Raw genomic sequence first — 20,997 nt, 5'->3', positions numbered from 1 at the left:
TGGTCGAGAGAGGACACCTTTGAACGATGACGGTAGTGGGATTGTAACGATCGAAAGGGTGAATTTATCAGAATTACCCTAATTTTTGAGAATATCGATGATCTCTCATACACTTTTGTTTGATGATGTTTGTTTGGGGTCTAGGTTCTTCTAGAATGAAGAAATTATGTGCGAGGATGATAATGATGGATTTGAGGATCGTGGAAATGTTTGAAGATGTTTGACGTTAAGTGAGTGGAAATTCGATAACTTGGAAATCTGTGAATGATTATGATAATGATTAGAGAACAAAGTGATAGTGGTGGATTCGAGAATCAATCAATTTTGATGTTGCATCAAGGTTCTTAAAATAGAAATTTGATAATTAGATCTAAAATATATATATAAAAAAAAAAAACAGTACTCGGATTGAACAACTCTTGTATCCCCTTTCTTGAAGTGAATTATCTAACTTGTGTCGAAGACAGTGAAACCGTCTAATACAACTTTTTACAAGAGTATCGTTTTAAGAAAGAGGTTTTAGTTTGTTAGTTTCAGTAACAAACACATGGGGATACAATGATACCGATGGATGTTTTTTTACCCACCATCTGTTCAAGCTAGTTGTCCATGCTCATGTTGCGGATCATTGGTCTCTAACCGTTTCTTTTTATTCGATCAGCTGACCGCATTAGTGTCCACTGGAAGCAATTTATATGCGCTTTACGAGGACTACTTTTTCTCCTCTCTAGAACAATGTGATCATCGAAATAGAAGAATATCAAACTCGATCCAACCTTTTCTCGAAACTTTGTCTTAGAGAAAACCGTCACTTCTCACAATTTGAAAATCAAGTTGCGAATCGAGCTGACTTCCTCTTCCTCTTCTTCACGATTTTTAATAATTCAAAATTCTTCTTCTATTCTCGATCGTGCAATACGATTGTTTCAAACAGGAATCGAAGAATCCAATTTAATTTCTAAACATTATCACCACTCGATCACCACGTGCATTCGTTCGCGGAAAATAAACTTATTCCAGATCAAATTGCAAAGAGTGTAGCAAAAGTAAGAAAAGAAGGCTCGGAAAAGAATCAAAGCACTCACATTTCCTTCGTTCCAAATCTCCGCTCAATTACGAAACAAGCTTACGTAACGACGTCTATTCCAAACCAAATTACTCGTAAAAATTAACCAAGTAACTGAAAAAAAAAGAAGAAAAAAAAGGAAAGGAGGAAGAATCGGGAGACACAAGGCCAATCACCGTCTAATAACTCTCTCAGAAACGAACGCGCCTCTCCAACTGCTATCGCGATGGATTGCGTAATCGTCCACCTTGACAGCGATATTAGATTGAATCTATGGTACAAGGCCGTCGCCCTGATCGTGTACTCACGTTATTTCGTAAATATCGCCGAGATAACATCCTCCAGGAGGCCGTGAAACGTGTATATTCCTACGTAACGTAACGAACCCTGGCTGCGTGCCCCTTTTCTCCTCCTCCTCCTCCTCCTCCCCCTCGATTCGACCGAACATCGGTATCGTTGGCGCGTGTAAAACGTCGTAAAAACTAATAGATTCGGTACCAGGACTCTGGCGAATCAACGGTTGATCGACGGCCTACCGATAAATTTCCCTCGAGTGGCCGGCTTATTAGGTTTCGAATGAAGTCGGTACACAGCTTTCACCCGGCCAGTATTTAACGTTACGACCATGAGAGGAGATTTCAGCTGATTAATATACCTACCCGAGTAATAGTTTATTATTCGAGGGATCGAGTAATTGTTAATCGTAGCGTCAAAGATTATTACTCGAAGTGGAACAATAAGTTTATTACTGTGGTGGTTGTGAATAAATTGGTCGAAATGATTTCGTTCGAAATTTTAACCTTTAGCGATGTCTTTTTTTTTAATCGACGATATAACTTATTTTTAACGATGCACAGTGTTTTCGAAGAGGTTATCGCAGAAAAATAGTAGAAAATAGTTTTTTCATCAGTTAAATAGTTTTTATGAAATTAGAAAAAAGAACGCAATATTTTTAATTCCAAATTCGTTTTTGGATTATACGAAGATCGGAAAAAAAAAAAAAAAACGATACTGAATTCGAAATTCAAAAATATCGTGATACCATAAAGATACGGAGGAGAACCATTCTCATCGTAAATTATCCATCTTATGAAAAAGATTCGCATTTAAATATTTGAGTTAATATACGATATATTAAAAAAAGTGTATGCGTATCTAAAATACATTCAAACATGTATATGTATATATATATGTACTTGAAATAATACGAATTCCAAGATACCATTAATCAACGCGCTGTAAAATTGCATTCGTGGAAAAAAAAAGGAAAGAAAAAAAATAACTTATCGCGTTGTCGATACTCGAGGCGATGACGAGTGAAACTCGAATATTAATCGGATGACTCACGATGTTGTTAATTATGTTAATGGACGGTGGATGGTAAATGACATTGCGCGTCTGAAAGAGCGAATGCAAGAAGATCGCGATTGGTCCTGGGTCAATTTAACCCGATTCAGCTTGGAAAGCGTCGTAAAACCGTCGACACGTGGGAAATTCCGAACGACGTCGTTAACGCGATGGCGCACACTTGTTTAAAAGGCGGCGGCAACTTTCTGCGCCTCTGAGTCCCTCCTTCATTACGTCTTTCTCTGCCTACCCCTTTTTAATAGGACGTTTTAATGGTGGAATTAACCGGCAAGAAACGCCATTTTACATGTCAAAGGATAGATATTTAATCAGGGATAATCAGCGATGAAAGAAACGACCAACTCGAGGAGTGGAAAATGTGACGAAGAAAGAGAATGTTATGTTTTCGATTATGGTTTGCTTTTTTTCTTTTTGTACAGTGAAAACGTCGAAGCGTGAATTTCATGATATGAACGAATAATATATTACGATAAATATATATCCTAAATAAATAAAAATTAAGACGATCTTGATTTGTTTAATAATAATTCTAGATCAAGAGATTCTAGCTTCGTATCTCGTATTCAAAATAATTTTTAAATAAAAATCCTATACAACTTTCCAAAAAGCCATTCTTATCAAACCCTCAAACCTTCCTTGAACAAAATCCTCGAAGCGAACCCGATCGATCATAACCATTTGACAATCTCCAAAGCGCAGCAAGCGATCTTGGATTTTTCCACTTTCGAATCCGCGATCCATCAATGCGATTAAAAGTAAGAAATGAAAGTATATATATATATATATATATATATATATAACACATATGTTTATACGTTCCCTGAATTTTTGTGACGAATAAGGGATCACTTGCGCGATGCGATGCTAGAAAGTCGAGTGACACTTCGATCTTTGCCCAGTTTCGTGCAAAGAGAGAGAGAGAGAGAGAGAGAGAAATATATTGGACGGACACCTAGGGGATTAATTATTCGAGTCGACTTCGGGCCGACTGGTCTCTGCGGACCGATTAGCCGGGATTTTTGTCGCGCGGCGATTAGCATTCGAAAATGTTACGCCGTCGTTACGACACGCGGTCCGTGCTGCCGCAACATAAATTTCCGTGACGCGAATCGGCCAACCGTGGATCGATAAAACGGCAATTTTCTGGACGCGGCAACGCTCCTTGAGAGACGATGATCGAGAAGCTCTGGCCGAGATTCGGGCGAGATAGGTTTAATGAACGACTTTAGGGGTCGTTAATGGGGCGTTGCAATTTGGTTAAAATGTTAAAACCAGAGAGATATTTTGTAATTTATATCCTCGATAAGGTGAATGATCGTGTAACTATTGCTATTTATGCAAAGCTTTCGTGGATGTTTCCTTCTTCGGTGGTAACCTTCTCTATTGAACGAACCGTACTCTCGTCAACCGATCGTCTTGAAAGAATCGTGGCAGAGTTGAATCTGAATAGGGGTTGTCTTTTCTATTCTGGAGAGTGTCCTTGAACTCCATCAGTGTCCTTTGATCTCTTCGCGGAACGGAGAATTGTTATTATAAATTTTTGCCCAAGGAAAGTTGAATGTCGAGAGAACGAAGAAAATGGTGATTATTTAAAAGTTGGAACGAACGATGGATACAAGAGCGTTTTTGCAGATGGAGAGAAAGTGTTTGGCAGAAAAGTCTGTCGATAAATCTTCGCGAAAACTTCCTTACAATGTGTCTGGAACTTTTCTAATCGCTTATGGTACCCGCATTCGCAGACGGTCAAGCGTTAATAAAAAGACAAGTCTAGCTGAGAAGAAAAAAAATGAGCAAGTACCATAATTGAAACTCGTCGTCTTGTCCAGTTTCTTTTGAATATTCCAATTACGAACGATAGTAGTTGTAGTAGCAATAATAGTTCGTCACGTACGTTAGCGGTTGAGGCTCACAAAAACCGATATTGATATTTAATAATACATTATCCTACGTTAGTGTATCTAGTGTTCGAAGCCAATGATCAAACAAATTCTTCCACGTTTTCTTTGCTTTCTCAAACACCTCACACACTTTCCATTTCGAAATCACCTCCAATCCCACCATCAAACACACTCACCCCCATTTATTCTTCTTTGCCCTAGGTGCAGGAGGGGCCAGTGTCCCCGGCATCCTCCTCGCTGAGCAACCAGAATCAAAACGAGAGCGAGCAGCAGGTGTTACTGGCGACGATGCAGCCTGTGAACGTTCTAGACCTGCACGAGCCAGCCACAGTTCACTCGCTCCATCCCAAGTACCATCATCACCACCACCGTCATCACCACCATCACCACCATCACCACCATCAACAGCAACAGCACATTCAGCCGGATCCGGACGACGTGCAACAAAGAGGCGACGATCCAGACGGTAGAGTGACGCCTGGCGCCGACCCAGCCACAGCCAACACGGCGCTGGGCGTCGGTGAGCACAAGATGATCGACCTGATCTACAACGACGGCCAGAAGACCGTCATGTACACCCACGACAAGGAGATCATCTACGAAAACGAGGCGGATCGCGTCCAGGTGGTCGAGTATCCACCCCCGCCGCCCTCGCCGCCATCCCCGTCGCCACCCTCCGCGGTCACCAGAGCTGGACTACTGCCGCCCGCCTGCGTCACGCCCAGATCCGGCTCCGCGACAGCGTTGCACCTTCATCATTACCCCCAACTGCAGTTGCAGCACGAGGACGACCTTCCACCAGGTGTCCGCCACGCGGTGAACGCCACTGTGCCGAATTGTGGCGCGGCCACGACCACCACTACCGTGTTGGTGCTCTCGGAATTGGTCGCCGCCGATCCAGCCGCTGGTGCCGCTGCTGCTCAACAACTCACCCTCACCGCTGCCGCTGCCGCCGCCTCCCTTCGTGCTGGGTAAGTTTTTCATTATTCTCAGAGAGTGGAGGTGTTCGATTCCCTCGTTTTATTACGTATCCAAGATGGAACAGTGTACAGTGTCGTATCGTTCGACGATGCGAGATTGGAATCCGTGGCGGGAGACCCCGGGCTCGGCCCGGGGTTTACACACCCTTCGCCAAAGCGTTCTATTATAATATCTCGATGTTACTCCACTTCTTACTTCTTGCTTTTGCGCATATCGCTCGAAATTCGTCTTATCTTTTCGTTACAAAAATATTTTCATATTATAGACGGACGATTGATTCGTCAATTTATGAAATTAGAATTCGAACGATGTTTTGGAGGGTCAATTTCGAGAAAAACGTTCGAGGGGAAACGCAAGCGTTAAGAGTCGTTGACGAGCGAGGAAAAATGAAATTCCACGGCATGGAAACGAGGGAGGGGAATCGCGAGCGATCGTTTCGAGGCGGCTAAGTACGAGAAACGTATCAATGTGTCGCGCCTTAATAATAAAATAGGCGCGGAAAGTGTGTCTGCACGGGCACAGTAGCCTGTTGTTCGCGGCCACGGAAAAATCGAACAGCCCTCCTGCGCGCGCGTGCACACGAGAAAGCGCGTGCACGTTGAAACGCCGCGCGCTATCGGCCTCGTGTATCAGCGTCGACAATTAACAATTATTGCGCACACCTACCCGCGAGCATGTCCGCGGATAAGTCACGTTGCTGCCTAGAATTTATTATTAGGACGCCGTGTTCTATACGCATATACAGCATCACGCAGACACGGTGTGCCCTGCAAGGACGTTCGCTGATCGATAGTTCTGCCGTTCGATTTGCCAGAGTTATTATTTTAATCCTCTTTTGTGCTCCGTCCAGATTGTTGTTGTATTTCTTTCTTTCTTTTTTCTTTTTTTTTCATTTTGGAAAATTTATGATTTATTCACAGGCGTTTGATCGATTAGGTTCGAACGAGTTTCGTTTATTTCGTAATGCATTTTTTAGATTCTGCGTAAATTCCATTTAAAATTGGGATCTGTCTCAGATTTACATTTTCAAATCTAACTTTGCAAAGTTCGCTTCGAATTTAAATTTTGTTTAAACGATATCCATTCGAAAAATCTAGATTTTGCATTCTATTAATCGATTGACGATTCGACGAGGTGATAAATAAATATCATGATAAATTGATTCTCGTTTCAAGATTCATCGATAATTCTTTCGATATCGACAAAAGTACATTTGTTGTTCTCGGTTTATAAATTCTTGACGAAAAAAAAAAACTGCTCAACATATTCATGAAAATCGCCCACGGATTTCTTCCCCCCGTACCTCGATACGTTACGGCGCACGTGTGAGATCGAAGTGTATAATAATCGACGCGTTACACGTGTGCGCGAAATATTCTCAAAACGCAATTAAGATCTCGATCGGTTAATTTGTAACGTTTCTCTGCGTAGAGCTCGTATCTCCATATATCCTCCATGAAATCGCATTGAGCTGGAGCGAACAATGTTGTATCTCAGTATATTTAGAAATGACATTCTTCCGTACCGTGTCGGAATATATACTGCACGATTTGTGCGACCAATCGTGACACGATAAATAACTTATATAAAAAAAGAAAAAAAAAAGAAGAAGAAAAATTAGATAAAACGAAAGAAGAAAACGAAATGCAAATATCGTAACGATATTGCGATAGAATTGCAATACCGAGTCTTCCTATTTAATTCTGTTAGATTTAAGAGATAATAGAATTTTTCAGAATGATATTCATTGTTCCTTACAAAAAGAAAAATTACATATCAAAAGTCATAGTTAATAAAAAAAAAAAAAAAAAAAGAAAAAAAAATACAGGTAATTTAAAATGCACGATCTTTAATCAAATAACTAAATTTTTTACGAAGAAAAAACGTTCTATGACTTTTTTTAATAGAAGCTATATAGAAAATATATTTAGAAAATATATATTTAGAAAAAAAAAAAGAAGAAGAAAAAAAAAAGAAAAGGAAAGAGACAAGAATCGAACAAATTCACGATGCACACATCTTTAGAAACAGCTTGTACGCATAAGCACACGCACATACATCACGAAGTATCGTGAACCAATAACCATTAAACGCGCACACACCTTGCTCTTTTGCAATAAATAAAAATCAACTGCAATTAATCGGCTGTAAGATATGCACGTGGAGACCTTGGGGGCCTTCGAAAACAACCGTGTCTCTTTCTCTCCCCACTTATTATCCCTCTCTCTCGTCTTTCCATCTCTCTCCCTCTCCCTCTGCCTTTCTGTCCCTCTTTTTTACCATTTACACGTATATTTTCACTCCGCCGATTATTATAAATAGAAATATTCCTTTCTTTCGTGCCACCATTCTTTTTACAACGAGGTTCCTTGTTGCGTGCGTGGACAAAAATTGGAAAGAAACATCCGCTCTTCCTTCGCGATGCTTCCTTGGAGGAGAAAAAAAAAAAAAAAAAGCAATAGCAGTACGAGATGCTCGAAAAATAATTCTCGAGCTTCCTTTCACTTTGATCATCATCAGATCTTGGTTGGTTCCTCGTTGGATTACGACTTGTACAACGCGAAGAAGTGTCATATTTCTTTATTACGTTTATTAAATATTTGACTGAGGCTGATTATGGATTTCGCTTAATTTCTAATTACAATTGTCAAGTTTAGCGATTATTATTATTGTTGTTAATGCGAATTATCCTTTCCTACATTCCAATTAATGCAAAGATATTGTATATTAAAAGCACGTGCTGATTCCGATTCAGGTCGCGCGCAATAAATGCGTTTATTTGCCAAAGATTATCGCAATGAATATTTATATAATACGACGATATTTATGATATATAAACACACAGATCGCTGCATTTCCTGTTGTTTTTACTATTCCAACCGATGTTCATTTTTTTTTTCTCTCTCTTTTTATTATCTTTGGAATAACTTCCATTCGTTATTAAATTTTTTTACTATAACGAATTATTACTCGAACATCTAATTGTTTCTTACTAATGATGGAATTGAATCGAATCGAATATTCATTTATCGAATTATCGTATACAGTGTTTTTTGCCATTTCGATCAAATTAATCGTTCAATCCATAATAATTTCAAATAATAAATATATTCAAAACGAGTTTAGAAATTCATTAATTAAGATCCGTTGATCGACATTAAATTTTTAAATAAGATTCGCGTTAAATTACAACGTAATCTAATTATCTCTCTTTAACTTCGCTCGCAAAGATGTCTCGCTCGCGAAGAAGCATGCTTTACTCGAATCTGAATACGAAGAACGATCAACCTGTGATCGTCGAGAAGGATTCGTAATCAGATTAAAATCTGATGTTGAGACGCCTCGATCGTGGCCGGCGTGGAAGAGCTGTCACAGCCAAGATCCTCCCCGGCCGTAAGCTACTTATTCCGCGGCTTAAACGCGCGCGTTCACGAAATCTGAAGCGGATTTTCGATTCGAGTCGCGGATCAATCGCGCCGATAATCCGCCAGGCAAACGGCGTGGAACGACAGAGATCTTACTTCGAACTCCGAGGCGCCATCTACATCGCTCGCCCGCTACATTTTCGCCCATTTTATTTGCTGTTCGCCCCCGATGATCGAAACGAGAAGAGGGAAGACTGGTGTCCAATTAAAATCCTCGACTTTGTTTATCGCCTGTAATTATTGCGTGACGGGGAATATTGATAATTAATGCGCTCATATTTTCGCCACCGTTTGAATATTCATTAGCTCGCAAAAGTCGATGTCGATGACTTTCGGAATCTTTATGCATATTAACCTCCATTACACTGTGTAAAATGATGAAACTTGGTAATAATAGTTGGCTCGTAAATTTTATTTTCTTTTTTTTTTTTTTTCCTTCATCCTTACTTAAGATTATTTTAATTTTCAAAAAAATGCTAATGCACCAACATTATATTTCGAACGTCATATATTGGAAAAATAGTAAAAGGAGTGAATATTATTTCGCAAGGGAAACGATTCCGACTTTTTTTTAGTGCAGATATCTCGAGGGGAATCTATTAACCGACAATTATATCGACGATATTTTCGCGATTTCTTCTTCCACGATCGCTCCAAGAAACGGTGGTTCGTTGAAAAACGCGATAACTAAATTGCGATACGCGGCATAAAATTAAAATACGGGGCTAAGAGCATTGCGAGAGCATCCTCGGTACGACGGGCGCGATGAAATTTGCATATATTTCGCGCGATTCCTCGATTCCACGGGATGAAATTACGGTGATGGCTCGACGTTCACGACGGCCGTTTCTCACGCACGAAAAAAAGAATAAGAAAAAAAAAGGATCGAACCACTTTTCGTAGAAGACATTCTTTTCGTCCGAACGATCGACGTTTCGAAACGTTTCGACGAGGATTCGGTTTTCTATCTATATTCCGTCGCGGCAACCTTCTCTCGCCAGATCGATACGTTCCTTTTTCAGTGAGCCAAATTGCTCGCCGTCCATCCGCCAGTAATTAAATTAACGTGAAACCTCGTCGATACTTTTGCAACAGCGTCTCTTTAAGTCGTTTACATCAAACAAGGAATATATACACATCCCTCGATATCTCTTCCATTTCTTTCCTCTTCATCATCCTTTTGAAACTGATTCTTCGTACGTTCTTATACGTATATATCTCATATAATATCTCTGCTCGATTTAACTCGGAATATCGATTGTTCAAAAAATTTCTTTCCCCATTGATTCACTGCCGAGACTTTGAAATACAATTCTTGGCTAACAAGGATCGAGAGGAGGGGAGGGGGAACAAAGAGGGCGTTGTATCGCGGCGGATCCTTCGGGCGGGAAAGAAAATGGCCTCCGTTTAATAAATCGTCGGCGGGTGGAAGGTTTGGATCCGAAAGAAAAGCGGGACCGCTCCAAGGGGCGCGCTCGTAATCTATGTTAATGCGGCGGAGGTGGGTGAACCGGAGCCCCGGTAATAATAGTGTTTTCGAGGATGTGACGTCACGCGCCAACAATACGCCAACCGAGGCAAGCTGTGCACGCGCTTTCGGCGGATTATTTATTTGACAGACCTCCCCGCGGGCCGTGTCTGCCACGTTTACGATTGCAACGCTTCGACCCCGGATTCGTTCAACACGATTCCCCCCCAACTGCTTTTACTTTTCTGCGGTGGATCGTACTTTTTCTCTCTTTTTCTTCCACGATCGTGAATCCTTTTTTGGATCCAGAAATTGGACCGAGTTCCTCTTCGAGATCTCCTCTCCTAATCTCTGTATATGGATCGAATAAATCGCGATCCAAATTTTCCACTCGATCGAGGAAACGATCGAACGTTCCCTTCATCGGGATCAAATTATATTATGATTTAACTACAAACAATAAACTTTTCCCCCTAATAATAAAAAACCGCGGGGGACGCACCCCCACGAATTTTCGCAGTTTTATCGAGGAGCAGAGTTTCGTATGCGCGGCAAATTGGCGTAATGACGGCGCGCCGCGGTAAAAAGTGTCACGTTCGCGGAAAGCAGAATGTAAGCCGTGCCTCCTTCTCTCCACGTCCTCGCCGTCTTTCTTGCTCGGAGCCGTGCCTTTGATCCGTCGCGTTTTCAGCGGATCCCTCTCCTCCCTCCCTTTCGTATACATATATGCGCGGTTCTCGTGTTTTTGCGGGTGGCGGGGGAACCCAACGAGGGAACCCAATGTCGAGAAGAAACGATTATGCCCCCTGGCTCTCTGCTTCATCGATCGATGAAAAGTATGAAAGAGCGATTTCAGGGATCGAGGATAATTTAACAGGGATCGATTCTCTAAGGATCCAATCCGAGAGGATTAAATTTAAATTCGTGAATAATAGATCGAAATTAATATAGTCGAGTTAATATAACTGCAATGAAACGAAATGGGAATGGGTCGAATAATTAAGAGAGGAGGATATCGATGGAAATTACGGTCGCATTATTGGCTCTTATTAATTGTTCAAACACAGGATCGATTCTCGAGGATCTCGAAAGTAGATCGAAATTAGATCGAGTTGATGTAACTGGAAAGAATTGGAAGATTCGAGATGAGAACAGCTCGAATAATCAAGAGAGGAGATGTTAATGGAAATAGATTATTATACACGGTCGAATTGGCAAAGGCGTGACCTCCTATTAATTGCTCGATCGCGGACAATGAATCGGTATTCAATTAAAAAGTAACGTAATCTTGCACCGTCGCACACTGAACGTTTATGGGCCATTCTCGTTTCTTCCATCCACCTCTCTTGGGTTGTTAGATAAACTTGGCGCGCGAACGATTTACCGAAGCTATTTATTCTTCGTGCAAATAAATTACGCCAATTACGCCCGATGGATAAATATAGCTAAATGGCGATTACGCGGTGCTTAAAAAAAAAAAAAAGAAAAGAAAAAAGAGAGACGCGAACCGGTGCAGAGGATCCCCGGAGATTCTGCAACCGATAATATATGCAAATCAAATTAACATCCCCGCGCGTATAAGTTAATATCCTTTCCTCCTCTCGTGGAAATTATATTTTTATTCTTTACGATCTTTGCGCGGTAAGCCGAGACGGCAGCTTAACTTTCTCAAATTCTAATGATGACAACCGATTAACGACGACTCCCAATTCCCACATTATTCTACATCTAATAATAATAATCGTAAACGCGTGTGTAGGAAAAAAATGGAAAAGAAAAATATTAACCTTAATTGCTATTGTACAAGCCTTTTCAACGTAGGATATTAGAAAAATTTGAATTTTACTTTTCTTGGAAGGGGAAATTTATTTCGTGATTCTAAATTCACTGGCAATAATCGTAAATTAATTGTGTAATAGGAAAGGAAGAAAGAGAGAGAGAGAGAAAAAAAAAAGAAAAAATAGAAAGAATCGCTACTGTGAGGTCTTTTATAATTATCCTTAGGAGCTTATAAATGCGGTATTTAAAAAAAAGAGAAAAAGAAAATTGGAATTATCTTGCTGTAAATAATTTCATTTCTGATAATAATTAATTCTCTTTTTTTACCTTTTATGCAATGTAATAAATATTTTATATACCGTATAATTTTTCCCCGAAACTAACGAAATTCTTATTGAAATTTTTATTCAAACTTTTCTTCAACAATCTCTTTTATCCCGACAATTTATATCTTTTTTATATCGTCTCCATCCCTGCCAATCATTTAACGCATTTCCAACCGGATCATATCGAGTTGGAAAAATATTAAAATCCTCCGCTACGTTTCCCGAAAGAACATCGACAAAAAAACCGCTTTTTCCTCCACGCGCGTACATAGATCGTTGCTTATTACGCTCGTCGGACCGTGACGATTTATCGCCATCTATCTAGAGCCAATAACGCGCTCTAAAATTAGATATAACGTTTCCCAATATCCTACCCTCCTGCGATCCAGTATTGCCACTGTATCGTAATCATTCACCAATGGAAATCGGGTGACGTAAAGACAAATTCTGTTCGCGCTGTTGACCGATTACGATACGCGATATAAAGACAGGATCTGTCCTCCTATATATATATATATATTTATTTCGTTACACGCAGAAAACGAACTTCTTTTTCCATGCGTGCGTGTTCGCATGTTTCACCCTGTATCTTGATCTCACACCCAATACATGCTGCTCGGATCGAAGTTTGTTTACGCATAATTTCTTCTTTTTATCTTTTCTCGTTGACGAGGAATTATAATGATGTAAGAGGACAAAAATTTATGACCAACTCTTTCTCAAGAATGGATTATTTTTTTTGGAAAGTATTCTTCTCTACACTTGTTTATGCAAAATCAAATATTTATAACATTATGATGTACAGTTTGGATATGTATATATATATTTTTATTAATTTATTGCGAGCAATACGCGGAATAAATCTCGTGCTCGAATAAATGCAAGAACATCTGCAATCGAATTATTAATTCGTTCTCTGTCTCTTGAAGAAGATATTTCTTTTTTAGAAAACGTATTTATGTTTGATTATGGTCGATGTTTAGAACGCGAAAAAATAATCCTCCATGGGTAATTTGGATCTTTTAAAACTAACTCCCAAATAAAATTACACGAAACTTTATTTCCTTTTTTGGAGAATTTAATTTACCTTCCCTACACCGTTTCAAAATGATCGAATTCGACTCCAACTTATTTCACGATACTCAGAATTTTTCACTGTACATAGAAATGTTTCGTGAAAAAACAAACCTTCCTCTTCGAAATCCCTATCTTATCCCTCTTCGCAATCGAATTTTTTCGTATTCTCGTCCGCGCGCGAAAAACGATTCACGACACCTAGCCTCGATCCTCCCCATCGATGGAAACGCGTTCTCACCCCTCGGCTCGCGCTCCCCAAGACGACGTCCACAGCTGGCCATTTCCCAAACGATTTTAATTGTACTTGAAATGGATGCACGTATCCCCGGCGGGCAAAAGAACTCCAATTAGTCGTCTCGGTGGTGTCCTTATGTTGCCTCGGCCCCGTAAGAACTAATGCCGAAATAAGGGAAGGGAAAGAAGTGGCGCGGTCGGCGTGCGTGCGTGCACGCGGCGCGTGCAAGAAAAATCTCGCTCGCCGAGGGGGGAGGGTGGGGTGGCATTGCGAGCCAATACGAGGGGGATACGAGGCCTCGTACATGCCTGAACGTATTACTCATACCCCGCCGACTCGAATCCTCCTCCTCGTCGTCTCATCCTCGCGCCGGGCGAAGCATCCTGCTCCCGATCGATACCCTCTCCCCGCTCTCTCCTCCTCTGCTAGGCTGAATCGAGATGCGTTTCTTGCGGCTCGATCCCTCGCGACACGGCGGAAATCTCGATCGATCGTTCGGTGGGAAAAATTTAGGTTTTTTTCAAGGTTCGGTGGAAAATAACAGAATGGAGGAGGCTCTCCCCTTGGAGCGAAGAGAAATTGTTGCTGTATAAGGGGCTGTGTATCCAAGCTAGGCGGGTTGAAAAGAGTTTGAAAAGAGGAAAGTTGAAGAAGTCGAGGAAGCTTATTTTTTTTTCTCTCTCTCTCTCTCTCTCCTTAATTTCGAGCGAATGAAATGTTGTTTCGGCAAAATGTTGAAACAAAGTGGTTGAGATTGGAGATTATCTAGAAGGGATTGGTGTTTATGTATCGAGGGATTCGAAATGAAATTATCGATCGACAGTTGTAGATATAGATTGGCTGGCTTAAAATATCTCGTGCCACGCGGTATTTCGTTCGAATAAGATAATTGATAGAACAGTTTTCACGTATAACAATAATCAAGCTTCGATTTTATTCTTCGCCAATGCGAAATTGCCGTTTCGACTGATCAAACTGTTTCTGTAAAAACATCTATTAACCGCTATTATGTACTACCTGTGTACCACTCTTAACGCACCGATTCAAGAGATAGGTTAAGAGATAGGAAGCCTATAAAATCGAGAGCGAAACACACTCTGATATTCCGGTCTATATATATATGTATGTATGTTAAAATGTTATAAAAAGGAACGTAGAAACGTCGATTAATAAAAATTCCATTTTGATTTACGACGACAGAAAAGGTGATATCAGACAATTTTACGACGATCGTTCGTTCGAATTCGAAAATTACTTGTAAAACTATCCGAAAAACGAAATTTTTCCATTAGCCATTGGCTTACACAACATATATATATATGCTTATAACGCGTTGGAATAATCCATAAAGCGAAACGACGATTCTTTATTAAGATCTCTTATCGTTCGATATAACGACTTTGTTTTATAATTCGATTCAAGAATCACGTTAAAAGATAAAATATCGGTTTAAATTCTTCGTTAAAGAAATATCGAGGTTAATGGAGTAAAGGATCGTGATAAATAATACATTCGTTTAAGAGTAAACATATGCACACGCGTGTGTGTGTAGTGGTTTTTAAAATTTTTTAAAATTAACCAATATTTAAGAATTAATTATTAACGTGATTATTAACGAGCTTATAAATAATAAATAAGTATAACACGAATATATTTACCGCGCGTCGATATCGCCATACGACTCGTATCGTTTCTCCGCCGCAACTGCCGGAATTTCTTTCTCCTTCCAATATAAACACCATCGCCCGAGGGCGTCGCTAAGACACCGCGCTCTTATCTATTTACAACGTAGAATTATCGAACGTGACTTTCGATTTTAAAAACACTTCGCACCTTCCAATATTTTATCTCTATAATTTTAATATCCATACACTACTATTATTATTATTATTATTATTGATCTCTCGAAAAAAGAGAAAAGATACATAATCAGATTAATTTTTAACAATCCGTTCCGTCCAAAAATATTAAATAATTTCGATGAAAAAACGATTTACATTAAAAAAAAAAGAAAAAGAAAAAAAGTCGGACGCATGGAGAGAAAAACGATCGTTCGATCTCCCGTTTTGACGTGCACACACGATCGACCGTGACGAGGAGCGAAGAACGGTAACAGAGGTGAAGAGAAAAGGACGAGGCGGGCGAGGAGATGCGGTGGACAAGGTGGAGGAGCAAGATGGCCGCCCATCGAGCAAGGTGGTACGGGGAAAAGCTACGGACCTCCGCGTCGTCCGTCTCTCCTGTTAATTCCCACCGGTGTGTCCTTCGTTCCTTTCCCTCCCCTCTTTCTTCTCCCTCTTTCTCTTCTCTTTTCGAAACGCGCGCCTCGCCACAGGCCCCCTTCACGCGCATCCCCAGTGCGCACGCGCGTCCACCGCGTATATAAAACCCTCTCCTCCCCTTTTCGAGACCGTCCCGATTCCACCATCATGCCACGTGATCGACCAGCATCCGACCGAGCCTCGTGTTTTGCCACCAGGCTGGACTACCCAGAAAACCGTCGCAAAATCACCCATCTCTACGTTTATCGAATTACGATGCTCCACCGACTCGCCACCACGACATTTCTTCCTTTGTCCCCTCGATCCTCCTTTTTTTTCCTTCCCTCCACAACCTTCCTTTTCCTCGCCTCCTTCTCTCTCCTCTTCCTCCTTCCTTCCTCGAATGTCGATCGCGTTCCACGCCGCATACGACGCATCCTCCACGTGGTTCTTCCGTTTCGGCCAAAGGGGACGGCGCTTGACCGATCGGAATCGGTCGAAAAAGATCGATTACGACGAGTCTGGTGGGGAGAAGAGAGAGAAAGAGACGGAGAACTCCCTTTCCATCTATCCTCTCTCTCTTTCTCTCAGCAAGCTGAGAAATTACGTGATCGAGGCTCTTCGAACGAGACTCTCGTTATCGAAACTTCTTTTGTCCCACCGTATGCTTTCCGCGATTTTACGTTCCATGGAATGCACGCGCACACGTGCATCCACGCTCTGCCCCCGAGCAACAATTAATCCGCGTGATTATAATCATTTCGCGAGCTCGAAATGGTGGAATATCGGTTTGGTGCGATACAAGGCTTCGAGGCTTTTTCGTCGAATTCGCTTATGCTATACGGAGGAAGGGAGGGAGAGTATTCGAGCCGAATCGAGACTTTCTAGAGTATTCGAACTGACGTAACAAACGCTTTCGTGTTTTCTTTTAGAAACGAAGTGAATGTATCGAAGTATTATCATTTACGTAACGCGCTGCAGTTTCTGAAACGGACGATGGAACAGAGATAGAAAGATGCGAGGTTGGAATGTGAGGTTATGGTACGCGATTGTATTATGCGGGTGCAGTTAGATTGTAGAGCTGGCACGTGATCGTTGTGGCGCATGGTTGCAGTGCGCGGTTTTATTGTGCCGCGTATACAACACGACACTTGGCAATCCCATTGTATATAGCTGGATCAAAGCATTCGATTCTATTCTACTTAACAAGATATTTGGTTATTATATTTTTCTTGTTCTTCACCTTTCAGAAAATTCGAGTACAAGTAGCACAAAGAGGGTACAAATAGAAATACAAATACGCAGGAAATTAGAGTCGCGTTTTTTTTTTTTTTTAGAGAGAATCTTTTTTATCGATAGAACAGAGATTCTTTCGCAATCGCTAATAATCGAACACGATACTTTTCACACGTAATTGTTCACACGACGATAGAAATACCTTTAACGATACGTAACTCCTTCTAACCGCTTATTATTTTTCTATACTTGTCTCGGTATATGTAAAAATAACATTACCAGCTGTAAAGAAAGCAAAACGTAAAGAAATATTTACTACTGAATAAACGTGTGATGATTAAAAATTACGCTATATTGGAAGAAAATTCGTACTACTTATACACTAATATAACTGAAATAATCCGGATACCGGTCGAAATACGCATAAATTCGCAAAATGTGGATGGCGAGGGGAGGTTTGGTTTACCCGAGGCGGATCGAGCAGCCACGATTTATCTAGGAACGCGATCGAGCTGAGTTTTTGCCCTGGAAACGTACGTACGAGCTGCGCCTCGCCATCGGATCCGCGTAATAATACCCTTTAACACGACTCAACCTAGGAATAATGTTGCAACCGCGGGAGGAACACGCGACTCTCCACGAGATAGACACCGTCCCTGTTCAGACAACGAATAAGTGATTTCACGGCATTCGAGGAACGGCTGAAGAAAGGGAATTAAAGGGTCGAACGTGGATGAAGAGGGGAGAGAGGCTATGTTGGATCTCTTTTCCATTTCGTTCTGTTTTTTCTTCTTCTTCTTCTTCTTCTCTTTTTCTCGTTCCACCAATTCCCTTTCTTGTCTCTTTCTTTGCCTCTCCCTTTCGTTCCGCTTTTTCTTCCTTTTTAACTCTACCGATTCTCTTTTCCCTTTCGTTCCGTTTCTCTTTTCTTTTTTTTTTTTTTTTTTTTTCCGTTCTACCGATTGTAAGGAAGGAGGTACAATTAGGACGATTGCGATCTGTGTGATTGAACGGTTTCTTCGAATGAGTGGATGTTTGAACGATGTCTTTTTCTAATTTCTTTTTAGACTGTGTATATCAGTTGTTGTATCATTATTATTTTTTCTTTTTAATTGAAATTATGAATTTTATCGTTTTCAAGATTTATCGATAACATGAAATTATTTACGAGATCACGATAAATGGAAATATATATTTGTTATTCGTATCTATGCTATGTAATTGGATTTGTGTCTGTTATAATTCATTACTCTAGAAATACTTTTATAGATTCGAGAAAAATTAAATATTCTAATGAGAAATTTGTAATTTATATTTCGTTTCGCATTATAATACAAAATTATACTAATAATACTAAATACAGTGGTTTCAGTTTTATTGCTTCCTCCGATTATTAAATATCTATTAAACGGAATATTGATGAGATAAACTGGATGGATAAGTATACGAAGAATTCCATTTACATTATTTTTTAATTGTTTAAAAAAAAAAACAAGAATGTCAAAGAATTTATCGATGAAAACTCGATACTTGTAAACTTAATTATAAACTAACTATATATATAAATAATTCATATAATTTACTCGCTGCTCTATTAAATTGTATACTATAAAAAAAAATTACATCTATACGAATAATTCGAAATGTTCAAATCGCAAAATAATTGCAAATAATTCACCTATCCGTTATAAATAAAAATTAAAACTATTGTTCATCGAAGATCCACGTCACTTTCGATGCGAAGCATATGCCTTACTGCCACACCCGATCATTCGTTGATTAAACGAAGGGAAAAGGAAAAAGAATTCCGAAATTTAATGCGCATCCCATGAATCACTCGTCTCGGTTTACCGTTTTCCGATTTATCGACCGAGCATATAACGCGACGATCGATTCAAATTGTCCCGCGCAAAATTTTACTACCAAAGTCGTTGCATGTTCGATTAAATGAAAAAGAAAAGGAAAAAAGAAAAATCGAGATAAAAGATTAGAAATATATTAAAAAAAAAAAAAAAAAAAAGGAAGCAGCCTCGTTCTAATCCATTCGACCGATTTAATCGTTTTAATGGTCGTAACCGTTACACGATTAATGCTGGTTATCATGCATCGTAAACGCAAATTTTCCATCGAGAGGACGTTTCATTAATAAAACGATGTTCCTCTCTTCGTAGATAAGAGGCTCTTCTCCTTTTCTCTCTCTCTCTCTCTCTTTTCCTTTAATCATAAAGTTATCTAGCAGCAAACCTGTATAGTGTATAGATCGAGTGGATATAGATTGATCGCGAGTTGGATTAAGACTTCGAGAAAAAATATGATAAAAGTAATCGAGTATAGTCACACACTGTTAATTGCGAATTCGACGTTTTCTGTCGATGTTTCGATATCATGGCTGTCCCAATTATTATCCTCTTCTTTTATTCGCGATTGTAGTTTTACTTATGTCGTGAATCTTCAAATATGATCATTGAAATCAATCTCGTCAATCAAAATCATTTCGAAAAATAAAATAAACGAAATTTTTTAGAAAGAGAGAAAGAGTACAGTGCTAATAACGATATACCATTATGAAAAATAAAATCGTTAAAGTTCTGGAAAAATACAGGAAATCCAATCAGTAGGAAAGAAAACGAGAAAAATATTTGGGACGATCTAACATTTTTCTGTTTCTCAGAGAAATCGCATGGATTAAAAACGAATGAAATTATTCACCGTGTTTCGTGCGTCACTTCCGCCACTCGAAAGCGCGATATCGCGAAACCGTGAATTCGTTTCAAGCTTATTGGAATTAGACACCGATTAAAGGTGGATTTTTATTAAATAGCCGGAGTCGGTTTGTAATTGCACCGTTTATCGATAGCCAGAGAGAAACCACCTTGGAGAAACTCATTTAAATTCCATAGGATCCGACCCGGTTGATAGAACGTAACAGCATTTCGTCATCGGTATCACACACGGCCACGAGATAATGATACGAAGCATAGGATTATCTTTTAAAGACCGATGTGACAGTTGAGAGAAAAAGAAAGGCCCCGAAAGATTGATTTCGCCTTTAACTTCTCGACATTCGACTTTTTAATAATATTCCGATATTTGACACGTTGTCAGAATTTATTTTCAACGTCTCCCCTCCGTTCATCATTTCTCATTCGGGCTGGATACGATCGAAACATTGAAATTTTTAATGTTTCAATTCTTTCCATCCCATTATTCAACTTCGATTCGTCTCCAACCTTTGAAATCGTCCGTTTCCTAATATCTTGCTTAAATATTCAAGCATTCGATATTACGTGACATTTCTAAATTAACATTAGAACCTTGCAATTTAAAAAAAAAAAAAAATAACTCTCAACAATTCTCGATACATCCAAATACGAATGCTTTTCAATTGTAATCTTAACTCTTCGATTCGTGAGCAAGAACTTGGGCACAACACAACGGTCATAAAGATAGAGGCGTAATTTTACAATCTCGTATATTCCAATTTCAAGAATATGATCCTTGCACGACATCAGAAAGGACGATGAACACGCCTATTGAACAGGAAGGAGATCGCCATTTACCAACAGTGGAATCCTCCGATCTGCGTGGAATTCTTCGATTCGATTCAACGATTCGTCCCGTAATTACCGCAGGGGAAACCAATTTTTCCAATTAAACCGGATTCCGTGCACAGTGGCGCGAGGGCGATGTGATGGCAAAAAGGGCCAATTTAACGCTTCCGCCGAGGCCCGCGCCGACCAATGTGAAAGACGATTCCAATGCGACTTCTCTTCCTGCGCGGTGGAAAATCGTTTTAACGGTAAACGCGTGTTAACCGTTCGTTCCCTAGGAAATTATCGCGCGCGCGTAAATTGCCTTAACCGGGCGGATTCCTGTG

At 40.0% G+C, this 20,997-nt stretch overlaps 1 protein-coding gene across 5 annotated transcripts in view; it reads left to right on the top strand.

The window, feature by feature from the left end:
• The window catches only part of grh (grainy head), a 128,535-nt gene that overhangs the window by 10,875 nt on the left and 96,663 nt on the right, over positions 1-20,997 (top strand). For all 5 annotated transcript variants that reach the window (XM_086904952.1, XM_086904954.1, XM_086904953.1 and 2 more), the window contains exon 3: positions 4,534-5,303. In XM_086904952.1, the coding sequence (XP_086761078.1) occupies positions 4,534-5,303 (770 nt within the window). The remainder of the gene's footprint in view (positions 1-4,533; positions 5,304-20,997) is intronic.

Source organism: Apis florea, unplaced genomic scaffold (assembly GCF_048593485.1).
Source record: "Apis florea isolate Af1SG1 unplaced genomic scaffold, ASM4859348v1 contig_2350_pilon, whole genome shotgun sequence".
NCBI lineage: Eukaryota > Metazoa > Arthropoda > Insecta > Hymenoptera > Apidae > Apis > Apis florea.
This window is presented reverse-complemented; position numbering and strand designations above follow the sequence as displayed.